Consider the following 17,848-nt stretch of genomic DNA (forward strand, 5'->3'; position numbering starts at 1 on the left):
ACCTCCCAGGTTCAACCAATGCTCCCACCTCAGCTTGTTGAGTAGCTAGGATTACAGGTGCACACTACCATGCCCCACTACTTTTTTTGTATTTTTAGTAGAGACAGGGTTTCACCATGTTGGCCAGACTGGACACGAACTCCTGACCTCAAGTGATCCGCCTGCCTCAGCCTCCCAAAGTGCTGAGATTACAGGCGTAAGCCACCGCACCTGGCCTGTTTTGTTTTCTGGGACAAGGTATCTGTCTTCCAGGCTGGAGTGCAGTGATGTGATCATGGCTCACTGAAGACTCAAACTCCTGGCCTTCAACTGATCCTCCCACCCCAGCCTCCCACGTAGCTGGGACTACAGGCTCATACCACCATGCTCAGCTAATGTTTTTATTTTTTGTAGAGATAGGGTTTTGTCCTGTTGCCCAGGCTGGTCTAGAACTCTTGAGCTCAAACAATCCTCCTGCCTCAGCCTCCCAAAGTGCTGGGATTACAGGCATGAGCCACCATGCCTAGCCTGAACATCTTCTTTTATAATGGACCTGTTCAGTCCTTTGCTCATTTTTTTATATTGGGTTGTGAGTCTTTTTTATTAATTTGTAGTAGTTCTTTGTGATTTCTGGTCCTTCACAAGATACAGATATCCTATAGGCAAACAGGATAGGCAGATTATCTTGTCCTAGTCTGTGTTTTGCCTTTTCACTCTCATACATTGTCGGTTTTCTGTTTTTTCTTTTTAAGACAAGCTCTCACTCTGTCACCCAGGCTGGAGCACAGTGAGGCAATCATGACTCACTGCAGCCTCCATCTCCCCAGCTCAAGCGATTCTCCCACTTTAGTCTCCTGAGTAGCTGGGACTACAGGAATGTGCCACCATGCCTGCCTATTTATTTATTTATTTATTTATTTATTTATTGAGACAGAGTCTCACTCTGTCACCCAGGCTGGAGTACAGTGATGCAATCTTGGCTCACTGCAACCTCCGCCTCCTGGGTTCAAACAATTCTCGTGCCTCAGCCTCCCAAGTAGCTGGAATTACAGGCGTACACCACCATACCTGGCTAATTTTTGTATTTTTAGTAGAGACAGGGCTTTACCTTGTTGGCCAGGCTGGTGGTCTTGAACTCCTGACCTCAAGCGATCGGCCCACCTTGGCCTCCCAAAGTGCTGGGATTATAGGCATGAGCCACTATGCCTGGCCTTAAATTTTTTTTAGAGATGAGGTCTTGCTATGTTGTCCAGGCTGGTCTTGAACTCCTAGGCTTAAGCGATCCTTCTACCTCGGCCTCTCAAAGTGTTGGATTTATAGGTGTGAGCCACCATGCCTGGTCAACAGTGGCTTTTTGATGAACAGAAAATGTTAATAGGACTGAGTTGAATCAATCTTTTTATGTTCTTTTAAGAAACCCTGGCTGGGTGCGGTGGCTCAAGCCTGTAATCCCAGCACTTTGGGAGGCCGAGACGGGCGGATCACAAGGTCAGGAGATCGAGACCATCCTGGCTAACACGGTGAAACCCCGTCTCTACTAAAAAAAATACAAAAAAGTAGCCGGGCGAGGTGGCGGGCGCCTGTAGTTCCAGCTACTCGGGAGGCTGAGGCAGGAGAATGGCGTGAACTCCGCCTCCACTGGAGGCGGAGCTTGCAGTGAGCTGAGATCCGGCCACTGCACTCCAGCCTGGGCGACAGAGCGAGACTCCGTCTCAAAAAAAAAAAAAAAAGAAAAAAAAGAAACCCTGTCTGCCCCTCCCTTCATAGGTTTTGTTTGTTTGTTTGTTTAAATTTGAGTTTGTCAGATTGACTCTAGAGTAAACAAACACCAAGGCAAGACAGGGATATGCTAGCTGGAAATTGGGAGATTTGAGCATTGTTACTCATGTGAATTTCTAGTATCTCTGGGCCTCAGTTCCTTATCTATCAAGATAATAATATCTGCCTTGTTAACTTGAAAGTGTTGTTTCTCTGTGAAATCCTATGTGTGAAAGTGATTTGAAGAGTTAAATTTGGGGCTGTAGTGTTAGTCATTGCCATACTTGAAGATGAAATTGAGTGCCTTGCTCTTATACAATCATATCACAATTCTTTCTTTTTTTAAAATTTAATCTTACCATATTTTGTCAACTTGATTAATTGATTTCTTGTTTCTTATTTATTTATTTATTTTTTTGAGACAGGGTCTCACCTTGTCACCCAGGCTGGAGTGCAGTGGCACAATCTTGGCTCACTGCAAACTCCGCCTCCTGGGCTCAAGCAATCTTCCCACCTCAGCCTCCCAGCTAGCTGGGACCACAGGCGTGCACCACCATGCCCAGCTTATTTTTTGTATTTTTGGTACAGACGAGGTTTCTCCATGTTGCCCACATCGGTCTCAAACTCCTGAGCTCAAGCAATCCACCCACTCAGCCTCCCAACACAGTTTTCATTTTTGTCCTTGAATGAAACTTCTAGGTAAATAAATCCCTCCTTAAACATTAGTGATGAGATATATGGGACATAGGGGAAGTTAACCTAAAGTCTGTCTTCATTTAATTTTACCCCAAACAGGCTGGGCGCGGTGGCTCACGCCTGTAATCCCAGCACTTTGGGAGGCCAAGGCGGGCGGATCACAAGGTCAGGAGATCGAGACCACGGTGAAACCCCGTCTCTACTAAAAATACAAAAAATTAGCCGGGCGCGGTGGCGGGCGCCTGTAGTCCCAGCTACTCAGGAGGCTGAGGCAGGAGAATGGTGTGAACCTGGGAGGCGGAGCTTGCAGTGAGCCGAGATTGCGCCACTGCACTCCAGCCTGGGCAACAGAGCAAGACTCCGTCTCAAAAAACAAACAAACAAACAAAAATTTTACCCCAAACATTTAAGACAATATAGTGTAGTGGCTTAGAGTGCATACTTTGGCATTAGACTTCTTGGGTTGGGATTCCAGCTTTTCCACTCCTAGCTGTGTGATCTTGGGAACATTCTTTATCCTCTTATGTCTTATTTTTTATCTGGAAAAATTGAGATAATAATTGTACCACCCTCATAAAATCGTAAGGACTAAATGAGTTAACACATGTGAAGTGCTTAGCATAGTGGCTGATACATTGTATATGTAAGCTGTTATGTATATGTATGTTGCCTATATATGTCCACTGTTATTAACTTCTCTGTGCCAGGCTTATGTTCTGTGATAATACAGAGAGATAAATGGGACACAGCCTCTTCTCCCATGGGACCTCACCTTTAGTACCTGTTATATGAGATTGTCAAGTATGGGATGCCTCTTAAATTACACTTGAAGAATTAACACTCACAGTCCCAAATCCTACCTTTAAGAATTTATCCCAGTTACCTGGGAGGCTGAAGTGGGAGAATCACCTGAGTCCGGGAGGTTGAGGCTGCAGTGAGCTGAGATCATGCCACTGCACTCCAGCCTGGGCAACAGAGTGAGACCCTGTCTCAAAAAAAAAATAAAAAAGGATATTGTTTTGTTTTGTTTTGTTTTGTTTTGAGGTGGAGTCTTACTTTGTCACCCAGGCTGGAGTGTAGTGGCGTGATCCTGGCTCACTGCAACCTCCACCTCCTGGGTTCAAGTGATTTTCCCGCCTCAGCCTTCCAAGTAGCTGGGATTACAGGTGAGCGCCACCATGCCTGGCTAATTTTTTTTTTTTTTTTTTTTTTTTTTGAGACAGAGTGTTACTCTGTCACCCAGGCTGGAGTGCAGTGGTGTGATCTCAGCTCACTGCAACCTCCACCTTCCCGGTTCAAGTGATTCTCCTGCCTCCACCTTCCAAGTAGCTGGGATTACAGGCACACACCACCACACCTGGCTCATTTTTGTATTTTTTAGTAGAGATAGGGTTTCTCCATGTTGACCAGGCTGGTCTCCAACTCCTGACCTCAGGTGATCCTCCTGCCTCGGCCTCCCAAAGTGCTGGGATTACAGGCGTGAGCCACCGCGCCCGGCCTTTTTTCTTTTTTTAAAGACAAGGTCTTGCTCTGTCACCCAGGCTGTAGTACAGTGATGTGACACAGTACAGTGGAGTATATAGTACATAACTTACTGCAGCCTCAAACTCCTGGCCTTAAATGATTTTTCTGCCTCAGCCTCCCAAGTAACTGGGACTATAGGCAGGTGTTGCCACGCTGGGCTTTCTTATTTTTTATAGAGACCTGGGTCTTGATATGTTGCCCAGACTGGCCTTCAACTTCTGGGCTTAAGCAGTCCTTCCTGCTTGACCTTCCAAAGTGCTGAGATTATAAGTATGAGCCACGGTGTCCAGCCTAGGTCCTGTTTTTTCAATCTTCTCTTCCTACTCTTATAGAAGAGCCATGCTCACTTCTTCAGTCAGTCCAGAGTCACTGTACTGGGTGACATCAATATTCAGTGGTCCGTAGTGTTCTTTCCCAATGGGCTTAAGTCTTTGTTCTCTCTTATAAGGTTATATCTGATTATATCTGGTGATATAATCTTGCTAAACTCAAACATTTTCATTTATATGTCTGAGTGGCAACATCTCCTTAAATCTGAGCAGGCCCTCGGTGTTCCAGCAGCCTGTCATCTTCCTGGGAGCGGATGTCACACACCCCCCAGCAGGGGATGGGAAGAAGCCTTCCATTGCTGCTGTGGTTGGCAGTATGGATGGCCACCCCAGCCGGTATTGTGCCACCGTTCGGGTGCAGACTTCCCGGCAGGAGATCTCCCAAGAGCTCCTCTACAGTCAAGAGGTCATCCAGGACCTGACTAACATGGTTCGAGAGCTGCTGATTCAGTTCTACAAATCCACACGCTTCAAACCCACTCGGATCATCTATTACCGTGGAGGGGTATCTGAGGGACAAATGAAGCAGGTACTCTTATTATCCCTATTGCCCTTCGGGACCCCTAGAAGTCTGAGGGAGATTCCTCTCATCTGCCATTCTGAGTAGATCTGAGAGATACTAGGCAAATTCTCAATTAAACATAATTCCATTTCTGTCTTCTAGGTAGCTTGGCCAGAACTAATAGCAATTCGAAAGGCATGTATTAGCTTGGAAGAAGATTACCGGCCAGGAATAACATATATTGTGGTGCAAAAAAGACATCACACACGACTCTTCTGTGCAGATAAAACAGAAAGGGTAAGAAGATATAGTATAAGCTTTGTTATCTGAGGCTCTGGCAAGTGATTATATATATACTTATATATGCCATTTTAATACAATTTTTTTCTTAAAAGCAGAAATGCCTGATAATAATTTAATAAATACAATAACTGCAGTTGGATTTAGATGACCAATTCTGAATGATACGAGTTTTGAGACTGAATATTTTATTTCTCTTGTATAACAGAAATGCTGATTTATCGAGTTGTTTTTGTGTGGGGAGCCGTAGGTCAGAAACATGCCAGGTACATTGTGATGATATAGGCAACCTTCTAAGGGGTGGTTTTATTGTTACTTTTTGCTGCACAGTTCTAGGGTATAAAGAAGAATTTATCTTCCAAATAATTTTATATCAGCATAGGACAACCCCCAGACTGTGGACTGGTAACAGTCTGTGGCCTGTTAGGAACCAGGCTGTACAGCAGAAGGTAAGCAGTGGGTGAATGAGCATTACCACCTGAGCTCTGCCTCCTGTCAGATCAGCAGTGGTGGAACAGTTTCATCCCAAACCATCTCCCCCTACTCCCCCACCCCATCTATGTAAAAATTGTCTTCCATGCAACGTGTCCCTGCTGCCAAAAAGCTTGAGGACTGCTGGCATAGGAGATTGTTAGGGCACAAACTTTGAATATTTATAGTGTCACACTTAAACCGCAGTCAAATTACTCAACTTCTCTAAGCCATATGTTCTCATCTGTCAAATGTGGTTAAGAACAATATCCAGGCCGGGTGTGGTGGCTCACGCCTGTAATCCCAGCACTTTGGAAGGCCAAGGCAGGTGGATCACGAGGTCAGGAGATCGAGACCATCCTGGCTAACATGGTGAAACTGTGTCTCTACTACAAATACAAAAAATTAGCCGGGCGTGGTGGTGGGCGCCTATAGTCCCAGCTACTCGGGAGGCTGAGGCAGGAGAATGGCGTAAACCCGGGAGGCAGAGCTTGCAGTGAGCTGAGATCCGGCCACTGCACTCCAGCCTGGGTGACAGAGCGAGACTCCGTCTCAAAAAAAAAAAAAAAGAAAAAAGAAAAAAGAACAATATCTGGCCAGGTGCTGTGGCTCACACTGGTAAGCCCAGCACTTTGGGAGACTGAGGTGGGTGATCACTTGAGGTCAGGAGTTCGAGGCCAGCCTGGCCAACATGGCAAAACCCCGTCTTTAATAAAAATACAAAAATTAGTTGGGCATAATGGTGCATGCCTGTAGTCCCAGGTACTCGGGAGGCTGAGGCAGGAGAATCACTTGAACCCGGGAGGCAGAGGTTGCAGTAAGCCGAGATTATACCACTGTACCCCAGCCTGATGACAGAGCAAGACTCTGCCTAAAAGAAATAAATAAATAAATAAAACCCAAAACGCCTCTAATCCCCAGACATTTCAGATAGAGAATGCCCAACCTATAGTATTAATAGAGAATTTTGCTTCTTTGATATTTTTAATGACTTTGCTTCATCTTGTCCAGGCTGTCTCTCATCCACCCCTAGGAAGACCAAGTCTTTCTGTTGCCTAATCATGTAATCTTATTTGCCACTCCCATTATTTTCTAGTACCCTCTAGTTTTTTTGTCTCTAATCCTAGAATGAACTGTTTCTTTTTTCTTTTCTTTTTTTTTTTTTTTTTTTTTTTGAGACGAAGTCTCGCTCTGTCGCCCAGGCTGGAGTGCAGTGGCCGGATCTCAGCTCACTGCAAGCTCCGCCTCCCGGGTTTGCACCATTCTCCTGCCTCAGCCTCCCGAGTAGCTGGGACTACAGGTGCCCGCCACCTCGCCCGGCTAGGTTTTTTGTATTTTTTTAGTAGAGACGGGGTTTCACTGTGTTAGCCAGGATGATCTCGATCTCCTGACCTCGTGATCCGCCTGTCTCGGCCTCCCAAAGTGCTGGGAATACAGGCTTGAGCCACTGCGCTTAGCCTCTTTTCTTTCCTTTTTTTTTTTTTTGAGACAGAGTTTTGCTCTTGTCACCCAGGTTGCAAGGCATTAGCACAATCTTGGCTCACTGCAACCTCTGTCTCCCGGGTTTCAAGTGATTCTCCTACCTCAGTCTCCTGAGTAGCTGGGATTACAGGCACCCACCACCATGCCCAGCTAATTTTTGTACATTTAGTAGAGATGGGGTTTCACCATGTTGGCCAATCCGGTCTTGAACTCCTGACCTCAGGTGATCCACCTGTCTTGGCCTCCCAAAGTGCTGGGATTACAGGTGTGAGCCACCATGCCTGGCTTAACCTGTTTCTTTTTGTTTTCTGAATCAAGGTGGTTTTCTCATTGGGCCCCAGATCCAACCAGCTTAGATTAAAAGGACTGTCTTAAATTAAAAGGCCTGTCTTTAAATTGCTGAAACCGTAAGTTAATATTACTTCTCACCAGACTTTACCTCTCTGTAACATACACATATAAGAAATCTGGGCTGGGCGCAGTGGCTCAAGCCTGTAATCCCAGCACTTTGGGAGGCCAAGACGGGCGGATCACGAGGTCAGGAGATCGAGACCATCCTGGCTAACACGGTGAAACCCCGTCTCTACTAAAAAAATACAAAAAACTAGCCAGGCGAGGTGGCGGGTGCCTGTAGTCCCAGCTACTCAGGAGGCTGAGGCAGGAGAATGGCGTAAACCAGGGAGGCGGAGCTTGCAGTGAGCTGAGATCCAGCCACTGCACTCCAGCCCGGGCGACAGAGCGAGACTCCGTCTAAAAAAAAAAAAAAAAAAGAAATCTGTACCTGTACCCCCGAAATATATAAAAATTTAAATAAAAAGTAGACCAGCACATGTCAAATAAAATTAAATAAATAAAAGATATGCTGTGCAAAAAAAAAAAAAATAGTACTTCTTAGACTTTGCTAATACAAATTCTTTGAACTCTTGCCTGACCTCTGGGCACAAAACCTCCTGCCACCTTCTCCTTAGCTGTTGTCATCTCTCCACCTGTCTGTCAATTTGTTATTCATGTAGATTTAAGATCTTCTTTAGGCTTGTCTTCCTAAACTATCTATTAAGCTATTATTAAGCTATCTCAAAGTTTTGTTCTTTAAACCTTTCAAAATTGACAATCCCAGTTCTTGGTCTACTTTGCACCCTGACATTTACTAATATCTTCAATTCTCTAAGCATGCCTCTTGCCAATCCACTTGCCCATTAATTTGCCTCTACTCTTAGGCTGATAGAAATTGCTGGGGGAAAAGTGGTGATTTTTATTTTATTTTATATTTTTGAGGCAGGTTCTCACTCTGTCACCCAGGGTGGAGTGCAGTGGCATGATTACGGCTCATGGCAGCCTAGACACCCCCAGGCTCAGGCGATCCTCCTACCTCAGCCTCCCAAGTAGCTGGGACTACAGGCACTCACCATCACTCTCGGCTAATTTTTTTTGTATTTTTTGTAGAGATGGGGTTTCGCCACATTGTCCAGGCTGATCTTGAACTCTTGGGCTCAAGTGATCAGCTCACCTCAGCCTCTCAAAAGTGCTAGGATTATAGGCATGAACCACCACATCTGGCCAAAAGTATTTGTTTAATAAAGAACCATATTACAAATTAATGAGAGCAAATCTCAGCCAGGCCTTGGATGCTGCCATTTTTTCGTTTACCCTATTCCCCCATAGCATCTGTTCCACACCTTTATACTCTTCTCAAGTCCCCTACCCCATTCATAATGACTCTATTGCCAACAAAGTCCTATTGTCTATTTCCCTCCAAAAACAAGATCTAAAAGGCAAGAATTTTCTCAGCTGCCTCTCCTCTACTTTCAAACTCAGTTACATCTTGTATTTTCTTATCTCCTTCCTCGTATCTCTCCACCTATGCTTTCTTTCCCCCATCCTATGCTTTCAATCCTAATCCCTCCTGACTTCTGACTTCTCTAGAGCCTTACTTGGTAAATTACACTTTTTTTTTTTTTTTTTTTTTTTGAGACGGAGTCTTGCTCTGTCGCCCAGGCTGGAGTGCAGTGGCCAGATCTCAGTTCACTGCAAGCTCCGCCTCCCGGGTTTGCGCCATTCTCCTGCCTCAGCCTCCCGAGTAGCTGGGACTACAGGCGCCCGCCACCTCGCCTGGCTAGCTTTTTGTATTTTTTTAGTAGAGACGGGGTTTCACCGTGTTAGCCAGGATGGTCTCGATCTCCTGACCTCGTGATCCGTCCGTCTCGGCCTCCCAAAGTGCTGGGATTACAGGCTTGAGCCAGGGCGCCACATTATTATTATTATTTTCTTTTTTTTTTTGAGAGGGAGTCTCACTCTGTCGCCCAGGCTGGAGTGCAGTGGCCGGATCTCAGCTCACTGCAAGCTCTGCCTCCCGGATTCACGCCATTCTCCTGCCTCAGCCTCCCGAGCAGCTGGGACTACAGGCGCCCGCCACCTCGCCCGGCTAGTTTTTTTTGTATTTTTTAGTAGAGACGGGGTTTCACTGGGTTAGCCAGGATGGTCTCGATCTCCTGACCTCGTGATCCGCCCGCCTCGGCCTCCCAAAGTGCTGGGATTACAGGCTTGAGCCACCGCGCCCAGCCTACATTATTTTTCAAAACTTCACTCTTTCGTGTTCTATTGCCTCCTTCTCGCCCTCTAAAGGTGGCTTAAATCCTCCTGAGTTCACCTCACCCTGCTTCTCCCTCAGTCTCGCTGCTGCCTTATCTTTTCTTCCTTTCATGACTAAACTTTGAGAAAAACCATCACTTGACTTTCTATCTGTACTTTCTGTATGTAGATCATACTTTTTCTGTAGCCTGACTTCAATTTCAGTGACGCCATTGAAGTTGTTGTCTCAATGACTTGCTTATTTCAAATCTAGAGATACTTTGTCAGATTCCCACACTGACTTCTTTGTAGCACTTAAGACAATGATTGCCTTATTTGGCCTTAGCAAAATGACTTTCCAGCCTTACTACCCACCTCTGTAATCAGACTTTTTTTTTTTTTTTTTGAGATGGAGTTTCACTCTGTCACAATCTCGGCTCACTGCAACCTCTGCCTCCCAGGCTCAAATGATTCTCCTGCCTCAGCCTACCAAGTAGTTGGGATTACAGGCACGCACCACCATGCCCAGCTAATTTTTGTATTTGTTGTAGAGACGGGATTTCACTATGTTGGCCAGACTGGTCTTGAACTCCTGACCTCAAGTGATTCACCCACCTCGGCCTTCCAAAGTGCTGGGATTACAGATGTGAGCCACCGCGCCCGGCCTGTAATCAGACTTTTTTGATTCCTCTTTCTCCTTCTGTCCATTAAACACTGATATTTCCTGGCATTTCATACTTCTCTCTCTTCTCTTCTCAACTTCAGCCCTCTCTATAGTGTCATCCACTTTTCTGGGCTAATTCCCTTGCTTATAGATTCCTAAATCTGTATTTCCAGCCCCAATCTACTCTATTCAGCTCCTGGTCTGTACTCCCAGTTATCGACCAGACATATTTGCTTAGATTCTCTATGGGCACTGCATCAGTCAAGATAGGCCAACAACAAAAACCCAAATCTTAGGGGCTTACAAAGACTTGTTTCATGGTCACATTACACCTTAATTGTGGCTCTGCTGCAGCTGTGACCCTGCTGTCCTCCCTTTGGAACCTAGGCTGACAAGCATCTATTTGGAACATTGCCAGTCATCCTAGCAGAGAGGAAAAAAGATACATGACAAGCCATGTGCTGGCCCAGAAGTAACACATTTCAGGCCACATTTTATCAGCCAAAGAAAGTCACTCCTGAGATAATTGGGTGTGGATGTATAATCCTGCCCCAGGCAGGGGCATGGGAATATTTGGCACCAATAATACAATCTACCACAGGCATTTCAAGCAAAGCATGTCTAAACCTTCTATTTATTGTTTTATCCCCATCCAAAACCTATTCCTCCCCAATTTTCCTTTTATTGTATTACTTGGCATCACTGTATATTAAGTTAGCCAAGCTAGAAACTTCAGAGTTGTCTCTAAATTATTTTCCCCATTTCCAGTCCCTTCATACGCATTTAGAAAATAGTCCTCTGTGGGCCAGGCGTGGTGGCTCATGCCTGTAATCGCAGCACTTTGGGAGGCCAAGACGGGTGAATCACCTGAGGTCAGGAGTTTGTGCAACTGTACTCCAGCTTGGGCAACAAGAGTGAAACTCTGTCTCAAAAAAAGAAAAAAAAATTTAAAAAGACCAGGCACGGCGGTGCACGCCTGTGATCCCAGCACTTTGGGAGGCCAAGGCGGGTGGATCACCTGAGGTCAGGAGTTCGAGACCAACCTGGCCAACATGGTAAAACCGCGCCTCTACTAAAAATACAAAAATTAGCCGGGCGTGGTAGCACGCACCTGTAATCCCAGCTACTCAAGAGGATGAGGCAGGAGAATCGGTTGAACCTGGGAGGTGGAGGTTGCAGTGAGCCAAGATTGCACCATTGCACTCCAGCCTGGGTAACAGAGCAAGACTCTGTCTCAAAAAAAAAAAAAAAGAAAAAGAAAATAGTCCTGTGTGTTCTGCCCTGAAATCTCTCTTGTCTCAGTTCTTCCTCTTGTATGTTCCCGCCGCTCTAGGCAGAACTGTTTTATTGCAGGAGACTCCTAGCAGTCTCCCTGTCTCCATTCTTTCTTCACAAATGCATCCTCTACCCTGCTGTGAAAACATAGATCCTATTGTGCCACGCTACTGCTCAGAAATCTTCAGGTATTCCCCATTGTTTACCAAATGCTTTCCTGTGGTGTTTAGTGTTTTCCCAAGGTGGCCAAAACAACATTTTCATTTTGTCTTTCACTATAACCTTATACATCTTCCATTTCCCATATCCACTGTACATAGTTATCCCTGGAACGAGTGCATCCATTCCATCCACTGTCTTCATTATTTTTATTAAGGTATAATATAGATACAGTAAAATACACCCTCATTTTTTAGTGTCTAGTTTTAGTTGAATGCATATGTAAGCTTTTTGTTGTTGTTTTTCATTTTTTTGAGATGGTCTTGCCCTGTCACCTAGGCTGGAGTGCAATGATGTATATAATCATGGCTCATTGGCCGGGCGCGGTGGCTCAAGCCTGTAATCCCAGCACTTTGGGAGGCCGAGACGGGCGGATCACGAGGTCAGGAGATCGAGACCATCCTGGCTAACACGATGAAACCCCGTCTCTACTAAAAAAATACAAAAAACTAGCTGAGCGAGGTGGCGGGCGCCTGTAGTCCCAGCTACTCGGGAGGCTGAGGCAGGAGAATGGCGTGAACCCGGGAGGCGGAGCTTGCAGTGAGCTGAGATCCGGCCACTGCACTCCAGCCTGGGCGACAGAGCGAGACTCCGTCTCAAAAAAAACAAAACAAAACAACAATAATCATGGCTCATTGCAGCCTCGGCCTCCTAGGCTCAAGCGATCCTCCCATCTCAGTCTCCTGAGTAGCTGTGACTACAGGCCAGTGCCACCATACTTGGCTAATTTAAAATATATATATATATATATATATATTTTAAGGGACAGGGTCTAACTTTGTTCGCCAGTTTGGTCTTGAGCTCCTGGACTCAAGTGATCCTCCTGCCTCAGCCTCCCAAAGTGTTGGCATTACAGGCATAAGCCACCATGCCTGACCCTAGTTTTGACAAATGCATACAGTTTTGTAGCCATCACCACAATAAAAATATACAGTCATCCCTCAGAATCCATGGGGAATTGGTTCCAGGACCTCCTACAGATACCAAAATCCACATTTGCTCAAGTCCCTGATATAAAATGGTACAGTTAGCTAGGTGTAGTGGTGCATACCTGTAGTCCCAGCTACTTAGGAAGCTGAGACAATAGGATCACTTGAGCCCAGGAGTTTGAGAAAAGTCTCAGCAACATAGCAAGACTCCATCTCAAAAAACAAGAATGGTATAGTAATTATATATAACCTATGCACATCCTCCCATGTATTTTAAAACAGGGGTGTCCCATCTTTTGGCTTCCTTGGACCACACTGGAAGAAGAATTGTCTTGGACCACACATAAAATACACTAACCATAGCTGATGGACAAAAAAAAAAAAAAAAAAAAAATCACAAACAAATCTCATAATGTTTTAAGAAAGTTTACAAATTTTTTTTTGTTTTTTTTTTTTTTGAGAGTGAGTCTCGCTCTGTTGCCCAGGCTGGAGTGCAATGGCTCAATCTTGGCTCACTGCAACCTCTGCCTCCCAGGTTCAAGTGATTCTCCTGCCTCAGCCTCCCGAGTAACTGTGATTACAGGCACACACCACCATGCCCAGCTAATTTTGGGATTTTTAGTAGAGAGAGTTTCTCCATGTTGGCCAGGCTGGTCTTGAACTCCTGACCTCAAGTAATCCACCCTCCTTGGCCTCCCAAAGTGCTGGGATTACAGGCATGAAAGCCACTGCTCCCGGCCCAAGTTTACCAATTTGGATTGGGCCATATTCAAAGCCGTCCTGGGCTGCATGCAGCCCGTGGGCTGCGGGTTGGACAAGCTTGCTTTAAAAGATGTCTAGATTACTTATAATACCTAATACAATGTAAAGGCTTAAATAGTTGTTATACTATATTTTAAAATGTGTATACGTTTTTACTGTTGAATTATTTTAAATATTTTTCTAGGTTGCTTTAGTACTGAATACAGTGTAAATGCTATGTTTTATTGTTTTTAATTTTTTTCACATTAAAATTAAATTTTTAAACATGTTAACAATTTTCTGTATTTGTGTCAGGTCTTTAAAATTTATATTTTTATTTATTTTTTAATTGACACATAATAATTGTACACATTTATGGGTTACATAGTTTTTATACAAATAATGTATAGTGATCAAATCAGGGTATAATTAGCATATCCAAACCTTTTTAAAGAATATCCACAGTTGGTTGAATTCCTGAATGCGGAACCTGTGGATACCAAGGGCTGACTGTATAATCATTCTGTCATACCAAAAAATTCTTATGTGTCCTTTTGTAGTTAACCTTTCTCCTTCACTTCCAGCCCCTGGCAACCACTGATATGTATTCTATTCCTACAGTTTTGCTTTTTCCAGCACATCATATAAATAGAATCATAGCCTTTGAGTCTGGCATTTGAGATTCATCCAAGTTGTGTATATGTCAGTAATTTGCTGCTTTTTATTGTTGAGTAGTATTTCATAATATGGATGAGCCCCATTTTTCTTATCCATTTTTGAGTTTAGGGGTATTTGGAGTGTTTCCTGTTTTTTACCCAACTTCCCTTTTCAGCTCCTACTTATCTTATAAGGCATGGCTCACCTATTTCCTCCTCATCACCTTTTCCCAATGGCTCCCATATGCCCGTATCACATTGTGTTACAGTTTATTGTATACACTTTTCATGAAGTCAAGAAGGCAAGTTGATTAGTTCTCTTGATGCCCCTGGCTGTCATCCCCAACATCTGCTGCAGAGCCTAGCAGTCACATGGGTGCTCAAGCAATAACTGGTGAATTGAAAGGCCTGGATTCTCTTTTCTCCAAGGCATCACCTCTTCAGGCTGTCATGTGTAGAACCAGAGAGTTTTTTTATTTTTTTTAAGGGTAAAATAAATTTAGAAAATGCTATATACTCTATATCTCTCTTAAAGATTATACATGACTAAATAAAGGTTTTGAGAAGTCATACAGTAGAAAAATATTTTTAACTTTAATTTGACCCTATATTTCTCAGGTTTGTTCCACCATAAACTACCTAAACACATCCTGCAAAACTAATATTCCTAAAGAACACACTTTGGGGGAAAAAAAATGCTAGAACCAATGTAACTCAATTAGATTTCTTCTGATCCAGCTAGGAACCCAAGATCACATATACATTTGATAGAAGGAGATTTTTCTATACTCATAGAGTTATGTATGCATAGGTATACGATCTTCAGCTGAAGGTAACAATAGTTAAAATGAAGCCAAATAAACTCCCATCACATTTGTGCCTGTATGCTAAATAAACATGTTCATACTGAGCCCTGCTGTACAGCAGAAGAGGGTGACCAAATAGCAAGATTTAATTCCTTCCCTTGTAATCCATTTCTGAAGTTCCCCTCTTGCCTTCCTAGAAATTTGATTTTCAAATCTTGTCTGTAGGGTTTTTGCTTGGAATTTTAAAAGGGTAAGAGAACATCACCTAATTTTATAGATGATTAGATCGAGGTGTAAAGATAATAAGCTTTGTTCAAGGTATATAGTTGCAAGGCTAGGCCTAGATCTGAAACTGGTTTTTTAGTTCCCATTTCAGTGCTTTCTTCCTGATAACCATTTGCCAGTGACTTTTTATTATTATTATTATTAAAGTGTTTGCTATTGCCAGGTGTGGTAGCTCATACCTGTAGTCCTAGCACTTTGGGAGGCCAAGGTGGGAGAATTGCTTGAGCCCAGGAGTTTGAGTCCAGCCTGGGCAACAAAATTAGACCCCATCTCTCAAAAAAAACCCAAAAAAATTAGCCAGACATGATGGCATGTGTGCCTATAGCCCCAGCTACTCAGGAGGCTGAGGTGAAAGGATTCCTTGAGTCCAGGAATCCAAGGCTGCAGTGAGCTATGATCCTGCCAGTGCACTCCAGCCTGGGTGACAGAGTGAGACCCTGTCTCAAAAAAAAAAAAAAAAAGTATTAGTTATGTTGAACCTGGTAAACCAGTTTAAAGATTCCTTAATCTTACTTTTACTGAAAATTGTGAATATTTTTTTACTCCAAGAAAGGAATAAAACTGTTTCTTTCTCAGGAAGTTTATCTGTCTTAAATGTTAAATGTTTTTTCCCCTCTATGAACATACCACTGTGTCATCTGTAAATGCATAATAATGTTGTAGCCCAAAGCCACAGGTAAAATATTTTTTGTCTGTATCTTCCTGAAGAGATCCTGGAACATATTTGTTTGTGAAAATACTATAGGTTAAAATGGTTGGGCTAAGGGAAAGTTACAGAGGATTCAACATCTTGAATGAAAGTGATTTTCAAGACTTAATTTAAGAGAGATTTACCAGCTTGCTCCCAATTAACACACAAAAGAAAAAAATGGCCTGAGCCCAGTTTGGTACTTTGATGACTAATGACTTTTTTTGGTTTTTTGTAGGTAGGGAAAAGTGGCAATGTACCAGCAGGCACTACAGTGGATAGTACCATCACACATCCATCTGAGTTTGACTTTTACCTCTGTAGTCATGCAGGAATTCAGGTAATTTGGAAGCTGCTTCAGATCTTTGACTTGATAGGGAGATGTTTGCAAATTCAGCAACTAGCTTGAGTGGACTTGTTATTTAACACCATGCCTAACTTTGTTAATGCTTGTATCCTAGAATTGTCATCTTTTGGTCTAGGTATCTGCTTGTAGGTGTGCTAGGCAGAAGTATTTCTGAGTTTAAGGAGTAGGTTTCAATTATTTTCTCCTCTCGTGTCGTGTCAGAAACACATTAATCAGGCCAGGCACGGTGACTCACGCTTGTAATCCAAGCACTTCGGGTGGCCGAAGTGGGCAGATCACCTGAGGTCAGGAGTTTGAGACCAGCCTGACCAATGTGGCAAAACCCTGTCTCTACTAAAAAATACAAAAATTAGCTGGGCATGGTGGCGTGCACTTATAGTCCCAGCTACTTGGGAGGCTGAGGCAGGAGAATCGTTTGAACTCCAGAGGCGGAGGTTTCAGTGAACCAAGATCGTGCTACTGCATTCCAGCCTAGGTGACAGAGTGAGACTCCATCTCAAACAACAACAACAACAACAACAACAACAACAACAACAAATTAATCATAAAACTCTCTCCCCAGGGAACTAGCCGTCCCTCACATTACCAGGTCTTGTGGGATGACAACTGCTTCACTGCAGATGAACTCCAGCTACTGACTTACCAGCTGTGTCACACCTATGTGAGGTGCACTCGCTCAGTCTCTATTCCAGCCCCTGCATATTATGCCCGGCTTGTAGCATTTAGGGCAAGGTATCATCTGGTGGATAAAGATCATGACAGGCAAGTTTCTTAGGCACAATAAAGTCTCTTTATATTTTAGTAGCATGTTAAAAAAAATGAGCTACGATAGAAAACTCTTTTAAGGATTTAAACTTTCTCTCAGCGTTTAAATTGTAAGGAGCATATAAAGTTGCATGTGCCTCTGAGAGCTTGTAATGTGACTTTTGGTCCAAGAAGTGCTTAGGCTTGTTTATACTTGCGTTGTGTCTCTAAAGGAGTTTAATCTGGAGCTTCTTGTGGTTCTCCCATGGAGCCAAATGCATTTCAGTTCTGCTCAGGTCCTAAGTAGCCTCAAAAAGTGGTCAACACAGTACCCTGGCTCCGGTCAAAGCAGTCACAGGGCTGTGGATTCCACTTCCTGCAAGTGAGGAGGCCTGACCAGTTCCCTTTGCTTTTGGTACATTCTGGAAAAATACCCCAGAGTGAACCTGGATGGGTATGTGAGAGTGGGGGCACAGACCATTCTCACTCTCAAATAGGCATCTTGGGAGAATAAGAGAATCTGATATTTTGACCTATTCCTGAGCTTCTATTAAATAGCTAAACAAGCTCTCTGCATTAATTTTCTTTTCCGAATGACCATCTGTGAAGTGTAGCAGTTTCTGGGCTCTTCCCCAAGTCTGAATTCAGCTGCTAAATAGTAGACATTCCACTGCAAGTCTATTTCTGTAAGGGTTGAAAATACACTATTATGGAACATGTCCAGCTGTGGCTTTGTACCTTCCATTCTGTAATGTGCTTTCATTTATTCGGCATATTTATTAGGTATTGACTGTGTGCCCAGTACTGTACTAGGTGCTAGAAATACTAAGATGAGTAAGACGTATTTCTTGTCCACAGGGATTTT

General features: G+C 43.8%; 1 protein-coding gene across 2 annotated transcripts in view; it reads left to right on the forward strand.

Annotated features, from left to right (window-relative positions):
* AGO4 (argonaute 4, RISC catalytic component) overlaps positions 1-17,848 on the forward strand; it is a 53,407-nt gene that overhangs the window by 29,917 nt on the left and 5,642 nt on the right. For both annotated transcript variants that reach the window (XR_003115990.1, XM_025360283.1), the window contains exons 14-17: positions 4,500-4,815; positions 4,951-5,085; positions 16,111-16,212; positions 16,802-17,001. Coding sequence is in view for 1 of the 2 variants with exons in the window: in XM_025360283.1 (XP_025216068.1) it covers positions 4,500-4,815; positions 4,951-5,085; positions 16,111-16,212; positions 16,802-17,001 (753 nt within the window). In the remaining variant the exon portion in view is untranslated. The remainder of the gene's footprint in view (positions 1-4,499; positions 4,816-4,950; positions 5,086-16,110; positions 16,213-16,801; positions 17,002-17,848) is intronic.

Source organism: Theropithecus gelada, chromosome 1, assembly GCF_003255815.1.
Source record: "Theropithecus gelada isolate Dixy chromosome 1, Tgel_1.0, whole genome shotgun sequence".
Classification (NCBI taxonomy): Eukaryota; Metazoa; Chordata; class Mammalia; order Primates; family Cercopithecidae; genus Theropithecus; species Theropithecus gelada.